Genomic DNA, 23,073 nt, shown 5'->3' with positions numbered 1-23,073 from the left:
GAGGTCAACTCATTTATCAAGCTTTTGATTTTGTTTCACACATTTTAATTTTGCCGCAAGATGCTCACAAGCTCTGACTGTAGAAGAACTGATCAATCGACAAGTAGATGCATAAATTGCAGTGTATTATGAAGTTGTAAAACTAACTGCAACATCCCTTTATTCAACATGAGAAATAATGGCCGATAGCAATAAGAAAGCAACACAAAGAATGAAGGAGGGCCGATGACTTCTCAACATTTGATCCAGTTATTGGAGTCAGCACTGGCAGTGCTGCAAAACATGGGAGAGAGCGCTCCCTACTGGTTATTTAGACAATAACATGTGGTTCAAGTGATGAGGCTTTAGAGCAGGGGTGGGCAACTCCAGGCCACGAGGGCCGTGTCCTGCAGGTTTTAGATGTGTCCTTGATCCAACACAGCTGATTTAAATGGCTAAATTACCTCCTCAACATGTCTTGGAGTTCCCCAGAGGCCTGGTAATGAACTAATCATTTGATTCAGGTGTGTTGAGACAGGGTGAGATCTAAAACCCGCAGGACACTGGCCGTCGAGGCCTGGAGTTGCCCACCCCTGCTTTTAGAGTGACAAGGTACAAGCAGTGTTAAGTATGTATTCCAACTCTTGCACTGACCAGTAAGTACATTTCTGAGATGTATTTATGTGACGACGGGCAAATCTACCTCGTCTGTTTTCAGATCTTTGACACTGAGCTGAAGGACCAGGAGAGGGAAGTTTGCTTCATCGACATCGCCTACGATGAGATCCCGGAGCGGTACTATAAAGACTCTGAGGTGAGCTTGTGTAGGTGTGTGTGTGTTTGAAGGCTGTTAGCTAATAGGAGTAAACGCCCCTGGAGAGGTGTAAACACACTGGTGGAAACAGTAGTAAAAACTGTGTAATTTAGATGACACAGTACAGTACTATTAAATCACTTCTAATGGAAAGCTTCTTCTGTTTCTAGATGGAAAATAGGAATACATTTTATTTTATTTTTTATCTGTTCAGTTGTGTAAATTATGTGGACTTCAGAGCTGCACTTACCTCAAATGACTCTTCCATCTCACACATTTTTATCTGGCTTCTATCTTTTTTCATAGTTGTTTAATAAAAGCTTGAGACTTTTCAAGGACAAGGGTTAAGGTGAAAAGGTGTTATTTACTGGCATTCAGTTCAAAGTTTTGATTATTTCCCAAGTCTGTTGCAGACACAATGCCAGTTTGGGTTACAGTGTCACATGTGTGATCACTCTACAATTGCAGGACTTAAGATATTTCAAGTCTGAGAAGACGTCACGAGGGATTCTTCAGGAGGGCTGGAGGGACACGCAGGATCCCATCATGTGCTCATACAAACTTGTCTCAGTAAAGTTTGAGGTGTGGGGTCTGCAGACACGAGTTGAGCAGTTTGTACACAAGGTGAGACGTCAGCCGTGAGATCAGTGTAGACCTTTTGGTTTTAAACTTGTAGTACTTCTACTGTATGTTTAATGCTGTCCTGTTTTCCTTTTTATTACAAAAACTTGCCATAAGAAATCTACCTCCCATTGTTATTCCCAATGCCATTCATTCTTGAAAATGGTTTGCTAAAATAAGCATTAATTTAAAAAAGCATTATTATTAGTGTCTTTGTATATTCGGCTGAAAAAACTTCAGATGGATATACAAGTCTTAATAAAATACATGTTTCAAATTCTAGTACTGGATGAAGTAAATTTCCATAGTTACAACTGAAACATACGTGAATGTTTGCAACTTATCACAGCACATGTTCATCTTATGGTTGGTAAATGGACTGAATATTAACAAACTGTAAGGTGTGGCTATTTATATTATTTGTGTGTTAGTTTATAAAGTTTTTCTGGACTTCAGATCATCTTTGTATTTTTTTACAGGTGGTTCGGGATGTGCTGCTGCTGGGACACAGGCAGGCTTTTGCCTGGGTGGATGAGTGGATAGGTAGGTCACTGCTGAACTTATGTCATTAAAGTATTTAGTTTTCTTGTCTAAGTAATAGTACACAGTGCTACATGCAGTGGTAGCACGTCCATAGTTTAACAAATGTTTGCATTTGACATGTTATTGTACTTTGCTTTGTAGATCACTGTAGTTTACTTCCTGCCTCATTCATTGCCATGCATGAACAGTCATTCGGCCTTCAGCTAACCCGGCCACTGCTAGTCCTGTTTATTCTCTTACAGCATGGAACCTCTTCTCACAACTAACCCACTAATAATAAACACTTTTTGAGCATGGTCAAAGTTTGTTTTAACTGAGACCTGCACAATAGAAATATATTTCAACCACATTCTTTCATGTTTCATAATGGAGACATTCATATGTACCAGTTGATGCAACAGCAAAAATAAAAAATGTAACGAGTAGAAACAGTATTCTAAAACTGAAACAAAGTATCAGCAAAATAAAATGCGTGCAGTGCATCTGACTGACTGGTTGTGGTTAAGTAAAGGAATAAGTGGTAATTTATTCCTTGGTGATGAGTGTGGTTCTTACTGAAACATGAAAGCTACCTTTGTCTGTTTCTGTCAATTTTGTGGTTGTGCAAGAAGCAGCTCTGTTTGCTCGTATAAGTGGCTGCAGCACATTAACTGTAGGGCTTATAGATGAGCCCATTGTCTTTGCCCCGAAACGTTCCCCTTCTCTATAACCACTAACCATTGCAGCCTGCACTTTTTTAATACTCCTAAAATCTTTTCACTGTGGAATGATTTTTTTTTTTTGCCTGTGGAATCAGTTTTGCAGGTGCTTCTTTTATGCTTGCAATGATCCAGCCTCTCCATGCTTTTCCTTTGTCTTGAAACATCCTTGACCTTATCAGTCCTTTCCTCTTTGTGTGCCTCGGATTTGTTTGGTTTTATCCCACAAACTCTTTGGGTCTTGGGAAGCTGGCAGCTTAACCTCTAAAGCTTTAACTTCAAAAAAAGCCTGCCTTTGCCACCTAACGCTCTCGCTCCCCCACCTGTCTCTCATTTGGAGTACGTTGTAGAAGAGTTACCAACATTTCGACCCCCGTTCCACCCCTCCCCCCTTCTTCCAGATATGACTTTGGATGATGTGCGGGATTACGAGAGAAAAATGCATGAGAAAACCAACATTAAAGTTTGCCATGAACAGCAAGAGCATTCCACAACAAACGCATCTTCACTGGATGACATAGAGATCCATGACAAAGCAAGCGTATGTGTCTTTTTCATTGTTTTTTTTTACTCCATTGGCCCTCTTTTCTTATATTTAAACTGATGATGACTTTCCGCTGAAGCGTTCACAGCTGACTTTACATGTTCTCATGGATCTACTTATTCTGAGTCAAACTACTCACACACAAAGCCAAAAAATAAAATTTAATTTGAACTAACAGTTATGATGATTCTAAAAAAATGGTTCCTAAAAAATTCATGTTATCCACGTTTTTTTGTAAATATGTGGTTTGTTTTGTTTTTTTAGTCTTTTACTGACCATGTACCATTTTCTAGGTGTGGCTGTGTTAACACATTCCAGCTTAATGTTTCTACATTTATACAAAGGCTTAAAAAGTTGTGTCCATCTTTCTGTCACTGGTCTTAATAAAATAACATTTCTGATCCAGACATGACGATGGATGAGGTGAGAGAGTTTGAGCGCGCCATCCAGGAGGCCACGAACCAGAAGATCGGGATGTTTCCTCCGTCGATCTCTATCAGTGAGACATCCCTGTCCTCCTGTGCCCTCACTGGCCCTGCCAGCGCCCCCTCCACACCCATGTGCACCGACGCGCCTGAGTCACTCTCTGTCCCCAAGGACCGACCCCGCAAAAAGTCTGCCCCAGAAACCCTGACCCTTCCTGACCCAGCTCCAAGTGACGTCCCCCAGGGCTCAACCGTAAGCCCATTACCCACTTCAAACCACCTCCAACCATCCACACCGCCCTCTAATTCTGAGCTTGCTGAAGCGGAGGACCAGTAGAAGAACTTGGAATCTCTTTCCCTACCCCTTATTTTACTTATTCCCAGTACCTGTTGTCTTATGTGCCCAAATGAGACTAGCCTAACCTCCAAACACCAGTGCCCAAGACAGTCAAGTTCCTTAGCCATATCCAATGAATTGCCATAATCCTGAAAAAACAAACAACAATCACTCTAGGAGCCTCATCAGTGTCACTGATACCATCCAGGGCAGCTGTAGGCTAAGCCACTGTGACGTGGCAGGCTTCTTCTTCCTGTGACTCTAACCAGCCACATTTAATCTAACAACCTCCCACGGTCTTTAATTAAAGCAAAGCTTGTCAGATTTTATTTTATTTTTTGACTAGCAGTTCTTTAACTCATCTGAATAAATTCCTGGCATTGTTTCCTTAGTTGTTATCGTCATTAAAGGCTGGCTATGAACTATCGAACTTTGAATAGTTGCCTTAACACCACAGAGCCATTGGTGTTTAATAGTTTTGACAACATGTGCAAATGAATGAATTTGTAAAATGGCTGTCGTGTATTCAATTAGAAATGTAATCATTGACATGCACTAGAGTAGCACAGTAGATGTAATCTGTTAGAAAATCATACATTGAAATGAAAAGACAGCCAAGAACCCTCATAAAAGATGCTCCCGTTTCTTGAGCCGTCCAAACTAGTCGTTGGATCAGACTCTGCCCATTCCTTTGTTTTCCGAACTCCATTAATATAAGTGATGCAAGAGCAGTACAATCATAGAGTATACACCTCAGGTCTCCCCCAACTCTATCTGGCACGCACTCCAAATGCAGGGATTGTACTGTGTGTTTCTCTCCCTGGTTATTGCCAAACACATGCATTTTGTACCTCCGCTGACATAATACAGTAACTATTGTACTATACTAGTCTGCCTAACCCTTGGAAATGTTTACACATCAGAAACCTTGGAGCATTTGCATATTAGCAGTCATGTTCAGAATAAGCTGTTGTTTTTACTGCATTTGTCGTTTTAACGTGAAAGTTGCAGTGTTGAAAGGTACTGCATATATCTTACTGAAGTTGACTGAGAGTACAACAAAAGTACTTCATTACAACCAAGTCAAGTGTTGCCTGAAACTAATGCTGGACATCACATGTGACATAAATGTGATCCTTTTTGATCAAATCAGCGAGTCACTTTTACGTCACATGCAGGAACAAGGCCATTTTTGAGGAGGTTTTTCTTTTTGTTTTGTGCATAGTGCAGGTAGAAGCAACTCAGTGTTTGATTGGAGGAGAAGGGCACGTGCGTCAAGCTGACTTGAGTATGTGCCTCATTAGGTGCAAAGTATTTGCAGAAGTGCTTACTTTTTTGTCTCACCAGTGTTGGCAGAAAACAGTTTTAAAACAGAAGTGTCATATGTAGTGAGCCATTATCATCCAAAACCGCCAGGATGACAATTTGTCCTGTGAAGGAAAAAAGAAAATGGTATTAATCAAAGACAGGTTTTTATATATGCTGCATGGATTGTTCACACCATATATTATATGAAGTAGATGGATATAATGTAAATGGATGATTTGATATATTTGGTGATTGAACCGCGTAAGAATAACGAATGCTTACATTTGAAGTCTGTAGTAATTTTGTAAACTATAACATCCAAATTTGAAGTGAAATGAAAGCATGTCCAGAGAATATACTCTGTAGGCCTATAAACTCTTTGAACTCAGTGCCTCTGCATGCAGAATTATATAATTACCTACATGTGTGTAAACCAAACTCTTATATTTAAGCAACAGACACACAAAATGCTGTTGCATTCTTCTTTCCTGGCTCGAATGCTGCATTTAAGAATAAAAATGGGTTAAAATGTCACATAAAGTAGCTGAATTACAACATAATCAGATCAAGTCCATCATATCAAATGACACCACCAGATTTTCAAGTAACAGGGCTAACTTGTTATGTTTTAGTAAAGAAATTATTTGTTCTTTTCCCCCCTCCTTATGCGATTATCAACCTACAGCGCAATGCATTTTGCACTTTCCAGTCTTTGACACCTTATTTGACAATGAAGGAATGTGTTACATTACTGTCTTGCTGGGTTTGTTGGACCAAAGTCCCATAATACAGCATATTAACTTCAGAGAGAGAAGGTCAAAGAGAAGTTCCTCGATGGTCTTCTCCTACAATATTGTTAATATTTTGTACAGTTTCTCACTTGCTTTTGTTAAAAAACAGAAAAAAAACCTGTAGCCATTTATCTGTAACTGTAGCTTTTGTCTTTGCCTTCTGAGGATACAAATGCTATATTCTGGTTATTGGCCCTTTGTTGATCTGTTATGTATAAGCTTATACATACTTATAACTCTGGTATTGACCACCTCTCTTGTCAGGAACAAAGAGATCCAGGGACATGTTCGATCTGCCATGGGCTATTAATAAAATGCAAAATATCCAACTGTGTAACATTAAGCTCTGCTCTGTTTAAAAGAGTAACACATTAGGTATTGTAAATACTGTTATTAATGATTAATATAGTAGATTTCTTATATTGAACCTGTTCAAAGTTTCATTACTGATGTGACATGAATGTGCTTAACAGATTTAAAGCAGACAAAGAAGGTTACTCTTTTGTGTTTGTGTGATTAGGATGGCATTTTCACAGACATGGATTCAAATGTCTGTTTTATTCTAGATCTAGGCTTGATATGTGTCTAATCAATGAAGCTGTCATCTATTGAGCATACTGAATTTGGTTATGTTTACTTCTCTCAGTTAAGTATCACAGTTCCTCATCGTAGTGGTGCACTTTTGACTCCGGTTGCTTTTGATGACCCTGCGGGGCGATATTATTTTCCAAGTCGTACAACAAAATGAAGCATTTCTTTTTAGTGGTGTGGCTGCTTTGATGTTTACTCGCCATGTTTATTGAGGGTTGATTGGCTCTTCTGTTTTCTTTTATGTAGTAAACCTGCTGTACTTTGATTTAGTGATGATGGTATTGTTCAGAGAAAAATGGTTTTAAAAATGAGTTTATCACCATTTCTTTTGTCAAGAGGACCAAGCATTTCACTCCTCCTCCCCTCTCCCTGATGCAGTTTGCATTCGGCCAGGCTGTCGTGCTGTCTCCTGATATTTGGGGCCTGTGTCACAAAGCAGAGTCATGGAGTTATTTGGGATCTGTCACTGAGTAAAAGCACAGCTCAGTGTACTGCAGCATGTGTACGTTTCTGACTCATCAAACTTTCTTCGTTAATCGTGCTTTGTGACACAGGCCCCAGAAGTGCCATTCTTGTTTAGCTGCTGGAAGTTGCTCTTAGTTCTTCCACTTATACTATTATTGCATTTGTTATATTTTTATTGCAGTTCAAGGTTAATTTGGTTCTTTGTTGTAATTACGGTTTTACTTTTTTCTGAAATAAACTTTATTAGCTATTACAAATGTCTATCTATTCATTCTTTTTTTTAGTTCTAAGGCCCAAATCATCAGCCCTACACCACCGTGCTTGACATTTTGTCTGAAGTGTTTGTCCTGACTTGTTGGTGTGGTGTGCATGATGCATAGCGGCAGTTAACACACACCTGTATGCTCCAGATGGGTAAACTATCAAAAACTCTGCTCTTCATTTAGGTGCTCACACTCGCTGATGAGCAGTTAATCAAATGCATTTGATTGACATTACAATTGAAAGTTGAGTACTTTCTTTTTCACATGACTCCGTTTATGTAATGGAATTACAATTACTCAGCAATATGTTAGCATAAGATTGTTGTTAGTGTAATAGTGTATTGTTCAACTTTATTGGTGCATTGTTGAATAACCAAAATATTGCAGAGTACTTTCAAAAGAAAAAAAACTGTAATTGTAAAATGACCTTCCAGTCTCCAGCTGAGTAATAATAACTACATTATTAATGTGCTTTGGAATCCAAATATAGAGGCAAAGTTAAACCACTCAAAAATAATTTAGCACCCTTCTAACATATTAAATGGTGTTTTTTCTTGGTGCTACAGTGAGAATCCAGATGCTTTCCCTGGTTTGTCACTGGAACTTTTTCCTGTGCTTTAGTCCAGTTACCAAGTAGTTCCTGGGAAAACTAACCTCTACAAGAAAGATTTCTATTGTAGGGAAATAACTGTTTCTGGAAAACTGCAAAAAGTTTCATCTAGTCAATATTGCACACTGAAGCTGTGAGAAATAATGAGTTCACATCTGTTTGTGTTTTCAATTTAAGAAAAATATAAAATAATTCTCCATTAATGACCGCAGGAACACCATTATAATCTGTAACCTCTTTATTAATGAGACAATTAAGTGATACTTGTAAATTGATTAAAATCACATTTATTTACATTTTAATTAAAGTGAACATTTTTTTTATATGTATGTGTTTTTATATATATAATGTTGTATTTCAGTAGGTTGTTACAAATCTTCAGTGGTAACACACAAAGAAAGGGATGTCTGGATTGGTGACTTCTCAGAGACAAGAAAGAGATACCAGGAGCAGGTAAGAAAAGGAAGTAATGGCTGTTTACATGATACTGTGGAATGAAAAAGCAGCTTTCAAAACTAAGAAATTGCTCCGTTAAGTGGACAGGTTGAAAAGAATTTGATACTGTATTTCCACCTATGCAAAGACTGACTGTAGAAATATAAGAGAGAACATTAATGCTGATTTTATGTAGTGGAATCACTTTATAATCTTGTTTACTACATAATAATTTATTCTGGTAAAATTACAGAAATTAACAGGCCAAAAAGTTGATGTATTTAAAGTGTTTACAATTTGAACACAAAAATATGCCTGGGTAATAGAAGGTGTTAGTATTTAAAGATACTTTTCTCAGTGTGTTGCTTCATAGCCATTTCAGCTCAGCAATCAAAGATGGGTCACTTGGCTCATATGTCACAAATTACAAATACAGTGCAATTTCCATTTGTTCTCTTTTACTTCCAAAGTACAGAGAACACAACAGTGAGCCAAACAATGGTTGATATGTTCAAAGTGTACCCTCCGGTGGATGTTGTTTGAACTGCAGATGTAGTTGTAGTTGCAGGGGTCATTGTCGTAGGAGGAGGTGTGGTAAGCACTCTAGCTTGTCCCACACATGTCCCCACATTTCCTGCACTATCTACAGCAGTCAGCTCCACAATCAGTGAGCAGCAGGAGGCAGTGTAGGTAACCAGGGTAATATTCTCACCCCCTGCTTCAACCACTGTGCTCATATTCAGAGTACCATTCCCTTGGCTGATGGTTACACTCTCAATGCCAGTTCCGTTGATGCCATCAGTGAAATTGGCAATGAACTCCCACTGGGAGGAAGCACAAAGCAATGAAGTGGAATCACAGGTTGATGTGTTGACTACCTGGCAAACTGGACGGTTAACATCTGTCACCTGGAGACAGAAATATGAAAAGAACTGGGTTGGGTATGTGTCACATCAGTTATTAAAGATAAAAAGAAAAGAACACTAATTCGATCTTTGCGTATCAGTTAGATTCAGTTTATCCTGCCTCCCATGTCTTTCTTGTTAGGTATTTGCCTTTGTGCTGATTGCTTTCGCATTTCTGTTTGTTTTGTCTTGCATTTAGTTTTACTTTCTTTATCTCGTCCTTGATTGTTTGCACTTGTTTGTTTACCCGCCTGTTCCACGTTCACCTAATCATCATTTGAGTATTAATATCCTCAGTTCTCCCTTTTTCATTTTTGTGATGTGTTTCTCGTGCATCTTTCTTATACATAAAGGTGTGTTTTAGTTTGTTCAGCCAGTCTGGCATTTGTGTCCTTGTCTAGCAACCCATGACAAACAATTTAACATATTCAGTTTCAATTAATGTATAATGAGTCACAAGAGAAGTATGACACATAAAGCCTTACTGTAACTGCAAAACAATAATATTAAAACGAATTGCGTGTGAAATTTAATCTTTCATTTGAAATAAAAATAACAAAAATTTCTTTTTGATACATTATGTACGTGACCATTAATTATTACAGAATTAAGAATAATGTTGAAAAATATTCTAACCATTATCACTCACCTTAGCAGTCACAGAAAACCTGAGAACTACATAGTTGATGTCGGTGGCAGCGGCGTTTTCTGCCTCAATGGTGAGGGTCACATCTGTTCCTGATGCAGCACTGGATGGAGCCGTTAGGGTCACGGTGCCATTGGCTTTACCTCCACTGCCTGCTACAGTAGTAACACTGCTGGGTGAAGTGGAAAAATAACTGCGGTCATTGCTGACTCGCACTGTAAATGTCTCAGTTGCAGAGTCAGTTATAACGCCATCAGCAGTTGCGGCAACTGTGAAGGGGATGGAGATAGTGGTCCCTGGCTCGATGTTGGTATTATTGGCTTGGGCCTGGACAAGAAGAGAGAGAGAGGAGCAGGGGAATTTTTTTTTAAAAAGATTGTAGATAATAATATGTTGATGCATAATGACATGACTTCACACTGAAAGAAGCACAGTAGGAATGTCTGTTGTTTATGATTGTAGACTTATTTACATAGATGGCTATTACAAATTATATAAAGTTAAAAAAAATCAATGTAAAAATGTTTCAGTTTACTTATGGTGACATTAAAGATTGTTCAGAAAGCACACATTAACTGATCTCACAGTGACAGAGATGCTGGAGGTCTTGATCCGTGTGGACGCTTGTCTCTGGAAGCTGCTTGAAGTGGACCTGGAAGTGGAGCTGCTGTCCTCTCCTTTCAGGATAAGCACAAACTCACCTGCTGGGATTCCACTAAATGTCACCAGGAAATCATTGCTTCCTAATGACTGCATGAGAGAAAAAGCAGCGACATGGATTGTCACTGGATTAACAGTAACCAAACCAAACAATATATGACTACATCCTTATGGCAGGGTAGGGCGAGTGCGAGGACTATTTGTGGATGTTGCAGGACATTCATGTATTTAAGGTTTGAAAATTGGCTGCTATTAAATAGTGTGGCAAAAAATAGCGGCCTTCATTTAATTAAAATGAAAACTTCTGCCTTGTAAATTCACACAATATTAATTAAGCTCTGAAATGCCAACAATATCTCTGTAGTATGTAGCAATATTATCATTTCAAGTAAATGCTTCTTCATTTCACTGAGGTTTATGCACAGCTCGTGATTTCTATTGGACCAATGAACGCTATGTTTTTTTTTTCTTTTTCAGTCACTGTGTTGTAGATTTGCTGGTGACACTTGGGATTAATGCATGACTCCAACTTCAACTAAGCTTTATCTGTCAGATAGATGGCCTCACACCTGCAATGATCCTTTGACCTCTTTTGGACGTGAGCTGTCAAACAGTGTGACTTCTGTGACCTTTACTGTTTCGCTTCCTGTCACAGTGACCAAGAAGCTGGTATTACCACCTGAAAGACAGGTAAAGAAAAAAAGGTAACTAAATGAGTATCAGTATGACATGCCCTTAAAGTGAAACACAACCTGCACAAATAAAAAAGGTAAGCTGTAGGACAGAATAGTTAAGTTTGAACTGTACTGACTGTAACATGATGTAGCATAAACCTTTGGGACACAGAGTAACTTTTTCAAGACAGATGATTGTTGTTGTTGATTAAAAGATGACTCTTTGGACAATGTAGAAAATTGTCTACCGCAACAGAACTTTACAACTATAAAAATGAACAAACAGTCACAATAAAAGTAGCCTGACCTGAGAGAGGACGTCCTTCTTTTACACTGAAGTCCCCATGGGCTCCCTCATGCTCTTCGACAAGGTTATAAATGAAGTCCACTGAACTTTGACCTGATACACAAAATAGATCAGAAGGGATGGAATACGTATGTTCAGTAGTAGAAACAGACCTTGTAAATACATTTTTTCTAAAACATTTCATGTAACTCAGAGCCTAAAAATCAGCTTCCATAATACTGACCTGTAACCGTTACTAGGTAAGGGTTACTTGAGCTAACACTGAGTTGCCATAGGCCTGTTTCATTATCAGTGTTGAGGATTAAACGACGCAAGTTTCCTGCTCTGGTGACAGATGCCAAAGGCCCAAAGGACTGACTGGAAGCCTGAGATACACCTGGAGGAGAGGGACAAACAATTATAAAGGTGTTTTCAACATGACTGTGTAAGAAGTAAAAGTTTAATAAAACAAATGCATCAAATAGAGCCTTAGAATTAAAAGCCTGAACCATGAAATACTCGGCAGAAAATGTGTTTTGTGAACCTTCTCATTAAATTAAAAATAAATAAATAATATGTATATATATATACTATATATATTCAATATAGTATAATAATATACTATATGCATTTAATTTGCATACATGAGTTTACATTTCTATCATATTTGCTACAGGGTAAACAGACATTTATGATGACAAAACCTGTGGAGCTGGTGAGGCTGGAGGTGAGAGCTGAGTCTCCTGTGATGTAAGCTGTTATGTTCTGTAATGAACCATCAACAGTAAAATTAAAATTGTCAGGCCTTCCAGGATTCCTTGATGCCTGAAAAACTGTCACCTAAGAGAAAAAAGAGAGAAACATCACATTTACTCACACAGTGTGATCTTCAGTCAGATATGATTCTCTTGATTGTTGTCTTACCACAGCGCTGGCTGATGAGTCTACTATAACACTGGTAGCCAGAGAGAGTTCTGACTTAGTGACCTGAATGGCCTGACCTCCAGAAGCTTCAGCTAGGTCTTGGTATAACTGGACAGCAGATCGACCCATTACACGTGGAGCCACACCCTGAGAGCTTCTGCGGCGCCGTCGAACTGCTGCAAAGCCTGTGAGCATGAAAGTAACCTGCAAGCATGAGGAAAAAAATCTTAAAAGTTCTTTTCACTATCAAGGACCACAAGCCTAAGTGTGAATGGAAAACATTTATTGATAATTAAGATGAAAGATTAATGATAATCAATGAGCTAGGCCAGAGGCAGCAGCTTTCAGGCCTGGCAGCCTTGACAGACGATGAAAAACATGCAAAGGAAAGAAGGTTGGAGCACAGAAAAAACACACACAGGTGTGTGGGGCACCTGTTTAAAAAGTTTGGTCCCTCCGAACTTCAGATAATGTTCTTCATTTCAAGACAAATGTTATTAAAATTATCAGATGTTAAATGCCAAAAATGACATTTTTAAGAGCAAGGATGGTACAAAGTTCACTCTTACCTGAGATTTGGTGCTCTCTATAAGAGCAATAATGGTGTTTTTCAGGTAGGCGTCTTTAGCTGGAGCATCAGTGAAGAGAAAAAGCTCAGAGAAGGGTGGAGCTGCCGTCAATGCAAGCTTCAATGTTATTTGTATGAAAGACAGGACAAAGTATCAACGATTAATAATTAATAATAAAAATAAAAAATACAGTCTGAGTGAAAAGTGGCATTTCTGGCCACCTCAACTACACGTGTTTAATAATAAAAGGTCATTCTGAGAATACTGTGTCTATACTTTTTCTATACCATTTTTTTTTCTCCCAAATCAAATATGAGATTTATGTTTATTTTTGTCTAAAGTAGAAAACAGTCCATTGTGTTGTTAACACCTGCAGTCCAGACAAGGCCATTTCTGGGGTATCTCCTCCTCCATCTGCAGTCAAACTGTTGATCTTTCCTTTGAAGATATCTGCATTAGATGTCATAACTATCGGTCCAAAATCTGCACATAGAATACATAACATTAAAAAAAAAAAAGGTTCGAAGTGACACATTTGCTCTTTTAAAGATTTGCTACAAACACAGCTGCTATTATATTCTCATTCATATGGAAGACTAAAAAACAGAAAATTAACTCCCAAATTAAGTCTATAATAATGTAATAATTATTAAGATTATTTTCAAACAGCATCTTTTCTACGTAACAAAGCACAAATTCAACCTGTAAATGATCTACCTGGGTCATTGAAAGGTACCAATATATAACCAGAGGGTTCCTCTCCTGTTCCCCTTTTTCTGTCAATGATCTCAAAAGAAACCCTCTTTGCTTCATCAATGTCATCACTCATACTTCCTGTTGTGTCTATGACAAAACACAACACAGGAGACTGGGAGAGGCCCATCAGTCTGTAGAAACAAACATGAGGAAAAAAAACCCCAAATTACATATTGTCATATTATTAATCTGATTTCTTTGAAACTATGGTTTCATTGATGCTTAATTCATTAGCAGGGAAAAATACACTTATTAGGAACACCTGTTTAACTCCTCGTTAACACAACTATCTAACTATCAGGTCACATTGCATGAACCCCATGTATTTAGGCATGTGAACATGTCCAAGATGATCTGAAGTTTTAACCGAGCATCAGAAAAGGAGAGGAAGATTTAAGTGACTTAGAACGTGGCTTAGTTGTTGCTGCCAGACAAGTTGGTCTGAGTGCTGCAGAAAACTGCTGATCGACTTTGATTTTGCCACATAACCATCTCCAGTGTTTACGGAGACAGTAATATCCAGTGAGCTGCAGTTCTCTGGGTGAAAATGTCTTGTTGATGTCAGAGGTTACAAGAGACCAGTGACCAGAGTGCTTTAGGTGAATAAGAAAGAAATAACCACTCACTATGTAGAAGACCATCTCTGAATGCACAACACCTCTAACCTTGAAGTAGGCTATCTACAGCAACAGAAGACCACAGCTCTGACACTTCTCTGTCAGCTAAGATTGAAGCCAATAAAGAGGCCACTAGAAACTGGACAGAAACGGTGGCAGTCTACAACGTCTGTATTTGAGATGCAGAAAAATATAGCTCCATGCACAGAAATACCTCAGAGAAACTAAAACATATTGTTACTCCCCAATGTAAATCTAATCTAAAAATGATTAGCATGGGCATGCTTTCCTGTTTATTTTTTATAATAATAAAATGGATTATTATATGGTAATGGATTGCATTTATATGGTAATGGATTGCATTTATATAGCGCTTTTCGGGACCCCTCAAAGCGCTTTACAATTCCACTATTCATTCACTCTGACATTCATACACTGGTGAAGGCAAGCTACAGATGTAGCCACAGCTGCCCAAAGGCGAGGCTGCCATATCGCGCCATCGGCCCCTCTGGTAGGCGGTAGGTAAAGTGTCTTGCCCAAGGACACAATGACCGAGACTGTCCGAGCCGGGGCTCGAACCGACAACCTTCCGATTACAAGACGAACACCCAACTCTTGAGCCACGATCATGTGCTTCAGCTCCATTTTCCCCACATTTGTTTCCTCTTGTGTGACACTTGAGAGCTAGCTTTACCTCATGAAGTTTGTGTCTCCAGCTGCTAATCTGATGTCCTCCAGAAGCTCCATGGTGGCACGAATAGCCAGATTAGCTGCTTCATTGTGACGGAAGCCATGACTGGAATCAAGTGTATCCTTATTGATGCCCCCCACTGGATCCCTCCTGCTTGTGCGATCAGCAGATCCACCGTGACTGCATTTACCTTTGAACAGGGATAACATTTTATCATATTATCAAGAGATATTGAAAACATACAAAGACTTTATCATAACATATCAAAACAGATGATTGCTCCAAGTTACCTGTAGGTTTTGATGAGGAGATTAGGTTAAAGTAGCCTGAAGTCAGAAGTCCCTGGTTCAGCACATCGGGCAGAATGTTGTTAGTACAGTTCTCTCCTACGCAACTTCTGCAAGTTGGAGTATTTTGTCCTGCAGAAATATCAAATAACAAAGAAAAAAATATTGATTTATATTTTGAAAATAAACATTACAAATACTACTACAAATTTAATCTAGATCATATTTAAACTCATCTTTCAGGAGGGTGCCTACCTGCCAAGTTCTTAAGAGGTTGGTCAGGTCTGATCAGAGCACTGTATGGAGCTTTATTTCCCAGCTCCACCCAGTTACTGTGGCTGTAGAAGTCCTTCATATACAGAAAGTGAAACAAATTTAGAATATCCCTTTTGCATTTTGTTTTAATTACACAATGCTGTCATCTAGCAGTCTTAACAAATTAGCAGTAAATTAAGTATTGGTACCTGTAGAGTGTGACAGATTTGCCCTAGAGACCACCTCCCTCTGTAATAGTTTTCTATCTTAGCATGCGCCTTCACCACAGATGCACCTTATTATTAAAATACAACAGATTAGACACAAGCTGCAATAGTGTAGCCTGCACTGCAAAACCTGAGTTACAGCGTTACATCACCAGTCTTTATCCACTCAAAGCAGTGTTACAGTGTGTGTGTGTGAATGTTGAAGATGTTATTCTGCAAGATTTCTGATTGAAGTTGGCAGTTCCAACTGACAAACAAGTCTTGTTTGTTGAGTACTGAAGTAATCTGCAACACCACTTTCCTTCCCTAGATATAGAACTTTCAAGTATTTAAGACTTTTGTGGGAATTGCTACAAACCTAGTTGAAATGAGAAATGTTACAAAAATTCTTTCTAGATTTCTGTTTTTGTTTTTTGATTTTCTGTTATTTACCAAACCCTAATTCTAAACACTTTTCTTCATTAGGCTGTTGAATTCTATAGATCTGTATTCACATGAGTTAGTTATACATAGTATAACATTATTATTTTCATTATTAAACTATTATTGACAAGCTTTGAGGTACCTTCAGTGATGATATCCCGTCCTCTGTGGAAGGTCTCATCGTCAAAATGGCGCGCTGCACTCAGCAGAAAAATCGCGTCCACCGCTGCATTGCTGAGGTACATGGAAGCAATGGCAGTTTCAAACTTGATGGTGGAAACGAAAGATGTGAAGGTATCCATAGACGAACAGGCCCTTTGCACCTTGCCAGCTGACAAGTTGTTATCAATCTGGAGACAATAAATTTGTATATTACAACTCCTTAAATATGTTATTCGCATGTTAACCAAAATTGGTACTAACTATTGCGCTAAAGGTAAGAGTAGTCTTATCTCATCATCAGCAATTATGACCAGCTAAGTAGTTTGTGCGTAATATAGTACATAGTAATAAAGTGCAGGTCCCACTGGTGACACCACTAATTTGGGTCAGAGACCACTGGCAGCAGTGTGGCCTCTGCTGACTGGGCTTGCTTGAGCACAATCCAACAGAATCTTTCTTATTATGTATGCGGGTGGATGTTTCAAAGTGACACCAACATGAATAGTAGGACACGAGGTTTTATAGCACAACACTGAACTGTACGAAGAAAAATGTAATTCATGTTGTGTCTGACTGATGTGTTTCTCCATTCTACAACACTAGAGTGTGAATAATGTATATTCTTTAGTTAGTATTAAACAAAACAAAAAGCCAGGGGCGTAATTTCCACGGGGGTTATGCCCCCCCCCCCCCCAATAATCAGACCCAACCAATATAACCCCCCCAGTAAAATTATGAATTATCTTACATAAATAGGCTGTTGATTTTCTTTACTCATTTCAGGTATTACCAGCAAAATAGTTGCATGTTTAATCATCTGGGAATTTACCCAAATTTATTTATTTATTTAGACAGAGATCTTGACCCCCCCAATGATCAGCACAAAGATGCGCCGATGTGCAAAGCACAGATGTATCACTGTTCTTGCTGTGTTTCTTTGTAAGTCTAACTCACAATCAGATTGAAGTCCAGTCCTTTAGATGCAGCGATATCTCGGCAGACCTCTGCTGTCTTTCGAAGGACTGCTGTTTGTGTGATTTTACGGTGGGTGAAAGAATTCGAGTTGAAGAGTGGTTTAAAGCTATGAATAAGACCTGGGAGGGAGAGGACCAGCACCACCAGAAGCATCACTGACTGCCTGGTAGTCATTATTGAGCAGGAGGGCAGGATGGTAATACTGAAAGAAAAAGAAATCCTGATGTGAATGTTTACACTAGTTTTTATGTTGGTTTTAGCAACATAATTTTTTCTGCCAGAAACCAAAAACAATATGTCTTGATGCATGCCCAATCATCCAGGTAAGTAAATCCCAAAAGGCTGTTTCTGTTCATCTGGATGTAGTGAAACTAGCACCACTGAATGAACAATGGGCTGTGAGGTCAGTTCCTTGATCATTAATATACCAATTGTCACGACCATTCTCATCAATGGGCATGACAATTTGAACAGAATCAACTTTTTGGGACAAAAAGAATATGATCAAGCACAGAGACTGCCTTTGCAGTTAATGTAAAGCAGTGCAACTATTACACCCATGAGAAAGAAAGAGAAGTAAAAGTAAGTGGAAATAAGATAAATCATGTTTGATATTTTATTAAACAGATTAATGCTATTAACACCAGCACTACATCATATGATAAATTTTACACTGGACCTCATATTTTACTTAGATGTAAAATTTAAGGGTTGACAGAAATGCATTGGTAATTTACTTCCATTCCTTAATATTGAAAATAATATAGAAAAAATGAATGGGATACTAGGGGAAAAAAACAGATGTACAACATATGTTTAACATGCCAACAAAATAATTCTATGATACACTATAGAAAGGTTTCACTGTCCATCTTACCTGTGTGAACCGTTCTTAGGTCGTTCTTAGGTAGTTTTGTCAGATTCAGTCTTTAGCAGTCTTCAGTGTGAGACTTTGTTTACTCAAGTAGATTATAGTCTATAGTCAGATGTGTGTTTTCTGTTTCAACTCTAGGCTGTATCTGAGTGTGCTTTGGGTGTGTATGCGTGTGCTCTGAATCCTTCCTCTTATATTTGTGCCTCCCTTAAGCTGATGAATTCCAAAGAACACCCACACAAACTGGTTTTGTTTTATCTGTGCATCTTATTGTGACATCAAGGGGACAGGCATGTTTGTTAGTGGCATTGTAAAGTGCTTTGGGTGCCTTGAAAAGCGCTATAGAAATCCAATCCATCAAGGGTATGAGTAAATGTGTAACAAAATGACAAATATTGTAGGGGTTGCTAATCTGTCACTAATCTAAAACCTAGATAAGGGCCCTTTCTCAATTCAAAGTACTCAAGTACGTACAAGTACGCATATTGAGACAGGCCCAAGGAATCTAAGAAACCCATGAATCTATGAATTCTAATTTCAGTTAAAGGAATATTCCAGCGTATAAGTTGTTTGAGTATGGAGTTGAATGTAGTCTCGATTAAAAGTGTAAAGTAGGTTAAACAGAAACGGTAATGCTCAAAAGTGATTATCCAATTAAAAGATATGTCATCAAATTACCTGAGATATAATTAAGATACTGCAGAGGTTAAAAGGCACTTATATAGGCTTGCAGATATTTGACATTCTGAGTATTCATTTATGGATGTAATCTGTCTCATTTGATTAATTTAATGAGCTTTTCTTACAGAAGGCCAAGCTGTAGAAGTCACTTCTTTATTTATTTATGTTGGAAATTTTATAATGCTTCTAGCCTAGGACCTATGAGTGCTGGCTAACAAAAGGACATGAATGTTAATATTTGATAATAAGAGGGCAAATAAGATTATTTGACATAATAAAATAACACATCATGGTCATTGATGAGGCCTCCAACCTGCTGGTGACAAAGCAGCAAAGCAGCTGCCTGCCGTGCTAAGAAGAAAGCTGTGCCTTTAATCATAGTAAATAAATTTATCCAAATAAATATGACAACAATAAGCATGTGAATACGCTCCTGCAGAAGTAAGTCCTTTTCCTTTATTCAGTTTAGTGTAATAGTTCACTGCATTTCTTTGACCTTTAGCAGCTTTTATATGAATAAAATAAAAACATTACAAATAATGCTTGAAATTTCAATCGGGTTCACTCTCGTTTCTGAACACAGAAAGTGGGGAGAGTAAAGACTACTACTATGAAGCAGAATATGAAACTGACCTTTGCATTTTGTTTTAATCATACTCCGCTGTCCTCTATCACTAAAAAAAAAAAAACTCTCACTTAACTGGGTGAAAGGACACTCTCTCATGCTGAACATAGAACACACATACACATGCGTGTACACTGAAACAGATACGCACTCACCCACCCTCACCCACCCCAAATGCCTTCGATGCATGTCATGTGCTTTACATGGTGTAAATGTGAATATTCGTGTGCTTTTTTTGTGCTGAGGTGTTTTTTTACTGACCTCAAGCTGGTTTCCCAGTTAGGAGCACAGTTCAAGTAGAGTTCTTTTTTTCTCCTCTTGTCCCTGATGTGTGTACTTTCACTGTTTTTCTTTCGGGCGCGGCTACATCTGTGATGGTGCGGCTGTTTTGTGATGGTAATGAAGTCTAAGCTTTGTGTTGATCAGATACAGAATAGAATAAAATAGCCCTTGATTTTCGATGTACATGCACAACAAAACTATGATGAATCTCTAAGTGAATAAACTGTAACCTGATGTACTTGGAATCTCAACGTTTAGTCATTTACAAATAATTGCACAAGAACCCTTCAGACAGGTTTTCAGTAAGAATTTTATTTGCACTGTGCAATTTCAGCCTCACAGTCTTGCACAATGTCATATTTTGTCTTGAATCTTTGTTTCATGTATTAACTGTGGTCTGAATCATTGAGTACAAACTAAAACAAGTTAGCCAAGATAATCTCTCTTTATTTGCAACAGTATAGTGTACTGGCTGACCTGTTTTTACTTCTCTGGTCTGACAGAAGGGCCTAATACTCAAAGAATGCTCTAGAACTTTATCAATAGAAAATCACAAAAAGAGCAACGTGTGAATAATTGTGACAATTTACAGAGTAACATTTTTCAGCTGGACAGGCATGTTTGTTATAGTCATATTTCTGCACACTGCCACAGTGTCTTTTAAACCAAACAATCAGCATTGAAGTGCAGCCTTTTAGCTATGATTTTACATCAGCTTTCATTCAGTGCATTTTTTCCAATGACTTTTACATCGACATCAGCATTTGGTGATGTCCTCTGTTCCTATTAGAACTAGAATTATATTCTTCTTTGAAAGGAAAAAAAACACATGGTTTTATGATTCTCTTCTCTTTTCTTTCTTTCTTTTTTTGGGGCAATTTCCCCTCATGGACAAGTTCATTTTTATGTTGTTGTCAGTCAGAGAAGATTTTAAATTAACTTTTAGTTTAAGCTAAATCACATAAAACAAAGTTATTAGAAAATATCAGTTAAGAAGTAGACACTGTCTGAATCCGAATGTAAGATGGGATTTAGTCCTAACAGTTTCTTTACACTTACTGTTAACTTTCTGAGGTTGTATTAAACCACACACTAACAGCAGCAAGTTTTAGACAACATGTTCTTTACTTTGGACCATAAAACCTAATAAAAAAAACCCAAAACAAAACAAAGAATACTGTGTGAGAGTTAAAACCTGTTATGAATAGAGGTATAAAAGGTTCTTAAGCAGAGGGGAAAAAACAGAAACACAAAGAGACATAAAATACATCCCAAATACTAAAAGACAGTGAGCTACATCGTGCAGAGACTTTGTGCTAATGACCACACGGCTCTTGCCCCACACATAGTAATACCACTGTCCATTTTCAAGACAAATACATTTATCAGCACTTCAAATGGGTGTGTCACAACAGTTGACATGATGGAAGCTTTCACAGTCTCACTAGTTTAATAATATACAAAAGACCTGCTAACCCACACAAAGGCATTCATGAGCTTCCCCTCTGTTGATTATTTTGCCCTGTCCTTGACATTTGGTCGACCGTGGTTCAGGGGGTTGGGAAGCTCATCTTGTAACCGGACGGTTGCCGGTTGCTCTGTCTGTCTTGGTCGTTGCGTGTCCTTGGGCAAGACACTTCACCTACTGCCTACTGGTGATGGCCAGAGGGGCCGATGGCGTGATATGGCAGCCTTGCTTCTGTCAGTCTGCCCCAGGGCAGCTGTGGCTACAACTTTAGCTTGCCTCCACCAGTATGTGAATGTGAGAGTGAATGAATAGTGGAATTGTAAAGCGCTTTGAGGGTCTCAAAAAGCGCTATATAAATGCAATCCATTATTATCCATTATAACAGTGCAAACAAGATTATTTGACCTGTTAAAATTGCACCTTTGACAGGCTTTCAATAGTAATTTTATTCACACTCTGTAATCACAGCCTCACAGTATAAGCAAAGTCATATTTTGTCTTGAATATCTTGAATCTCAATAACCTATGTTTATAGTGACAGTAGTGTACTAACTGACATATTTTTGCGTTTGCTTTTGCTTCTTTGCTCTGACAATAGATGCTGACGCTCAAAGAATGCTATTAATAGAAAATGGCAAAAGAACAATGATATGATAGTGACCACTTGTAGAGTCACATTTCTCGTAGTTTAGTTTCTGCACACAACCACAGTGCCTTTTAAATCAAACAATCAATCACGCTTTCAGCCTTGATTCTCCATACTTTAACTCAGTGGGTTTTTACAAAGATTTTTACATTAACCCATGGACATCAACATTTGGTGATGTCCATACCACTTTTTCTTTTTCTTGTAAATCTCTGCTAACCCTTTTCTGTGATCATCTTCAGTTCCTGCTTGTTTGCTTGAAATGCTTTCCTGCCTGTAGTTTTGTGTTTAAGAACTAAAGGCAGCTTTTTAGTTCTATTGAGTTGAAATTGGGTAACTGACTTGGCAATTGAGGTATACTACATTCCTTTGCCTTGAGAAACTATTGGATTGCTTTGCTTATACTTCACAATTCATCCTGCTACGTATATCAGCAGTCATAGCTTGAATAAATACTAATGACCTGATTCCACTGTCAAACAGTCATGCTTTACCATAACATAACCTCCACCATTTTTGATAGATAATGAAGTATGCTTGAAAACCCCAAGGCCTCATCCACCTAGCACTGTCTAAATGAGGGACTTAATATCTAGCCCCAAGATAGTTGATAAAGTACAGCATTCCAAAATATATACACATGAAATTACAATACCGGTGATTTTAAAAAAGTATTTAGGATTAACAGATGCAATAAAATGATTAAAAATAATGATTCTGTAATTTGTCTAAATGAGAGAAATGCAGTAATGCTGTAAACAGGAAGTCAGCAGGTGTCATCATATATGGCACAACAGGAGACATGTACCATCAAGAATGATCTTAGCAGGAGGGGAAATAGGGGGAGTAGAATTTTTAAATGACTATAAAAATGGGTGATTTTGTATTAATGGACTGTTGCTGTCACAGACCTTGCTGTGAACAGACAAATCATCTTGAAGAAATTAGTATACCAAAGGTTTGCAGTTCGATAATAAAATGAGGAGTGCCAGAGCACTAAACAACAAACCCATTCT

At 38.2% G+C, this 23,073-nt stretch overlaps 2 protein-coding genes across 2 annotated transcripts in view; one reads left to right on the top strand and one right to left on the bottom strand.

Moving 5' to 3' along the window:
* The window catches only part of LOC146516611 (cytoplasmic phosphatidylinositol transfer protein 1-like), a 73,966-nt gene extending 66,593 nt beyond the window's left edge, over window positions 1–7,373 (top strand). The window contains exons 6-9 of the mRNA XM_085162643.1: window positions 698–793; window positions 1,262–1,417; window positions 1,894–1,957; window positions 3,606–7,373. Coding sequence (XP_085018769.1) covers window positions 698–793; window positions 1,262–1,417; window positions 1,894–1,957; window positions 3,606–3,961 — 672 coding nt within the window. The 3' untranslated portion in view covers window positions 3,962–7,373. The remainder of the gene's footprint in view (window positions 1–697; window positions 794–1,261; window positions 1,418–1,893; window positions 1,958–3,605) is intronic.
* Window positions 6,544–18,536, bottom strand: vwa10.2 (von Willebrand factor A domain containing 10, tandem duplicate 2). The gene is made up of 18 exons (XM_085162611.1): window positions 18,359–18,536; window positions 17,461–17,683; window positions 16,487–16,694; window positions 15,904–15,989; window positions 15,695–15,788; window positions 15,443–15,571; window positions 15,156–15,342; window positions 13,806–13,975; window positions 13,459–13,571; window positions 13,089–13,205; window positions 12,520–12,723; window positions 12,300–12,435; window positions 11,840–11,992; window positions 11,617–11,709; window positions 11,205–11,314; window positions 10,561–10,725; window positions 9,979–10,302; window positions 6,544–9,332 (listed from the first exon to the last, which is right to left on the bottom strand). The coding sequence occupies exons 2-18, from the start codon at window positions 17,653–17,655 to the stop codon at window positions 8,883–8,885; spliced, it is 2,934 nt and encodes a 977-aa protein (XP_085018737.1). The 5' UTR covers window positions 17,656–17,683; window positions 18,359–18,536; the 3' UTR covers window positions 6,544–8,882.
* Window positions 18,537–23,073: the final 4,537 nt, after the last annotated feature.

Source organism: Neolamprologus multifasciatus, chromosome 6 (genome assembly GCF_963576455.1).
Source record: "Neolamprologus multifasciatus chromosome 6, fNeoMul1.2, whole genome shotgun sequence".
NCBI lineage: Eukaryota > Metazoa > Chordata > Actinopteri > Cichliformes > Cichlidae > Neolamprologus > Neolamprologus multifasciatus.
The sequence above is the reverse complement of the archived record's forward strand: the minus strand, read 5'-3'. Positions and strand labels throughout refer to the sequence as shown.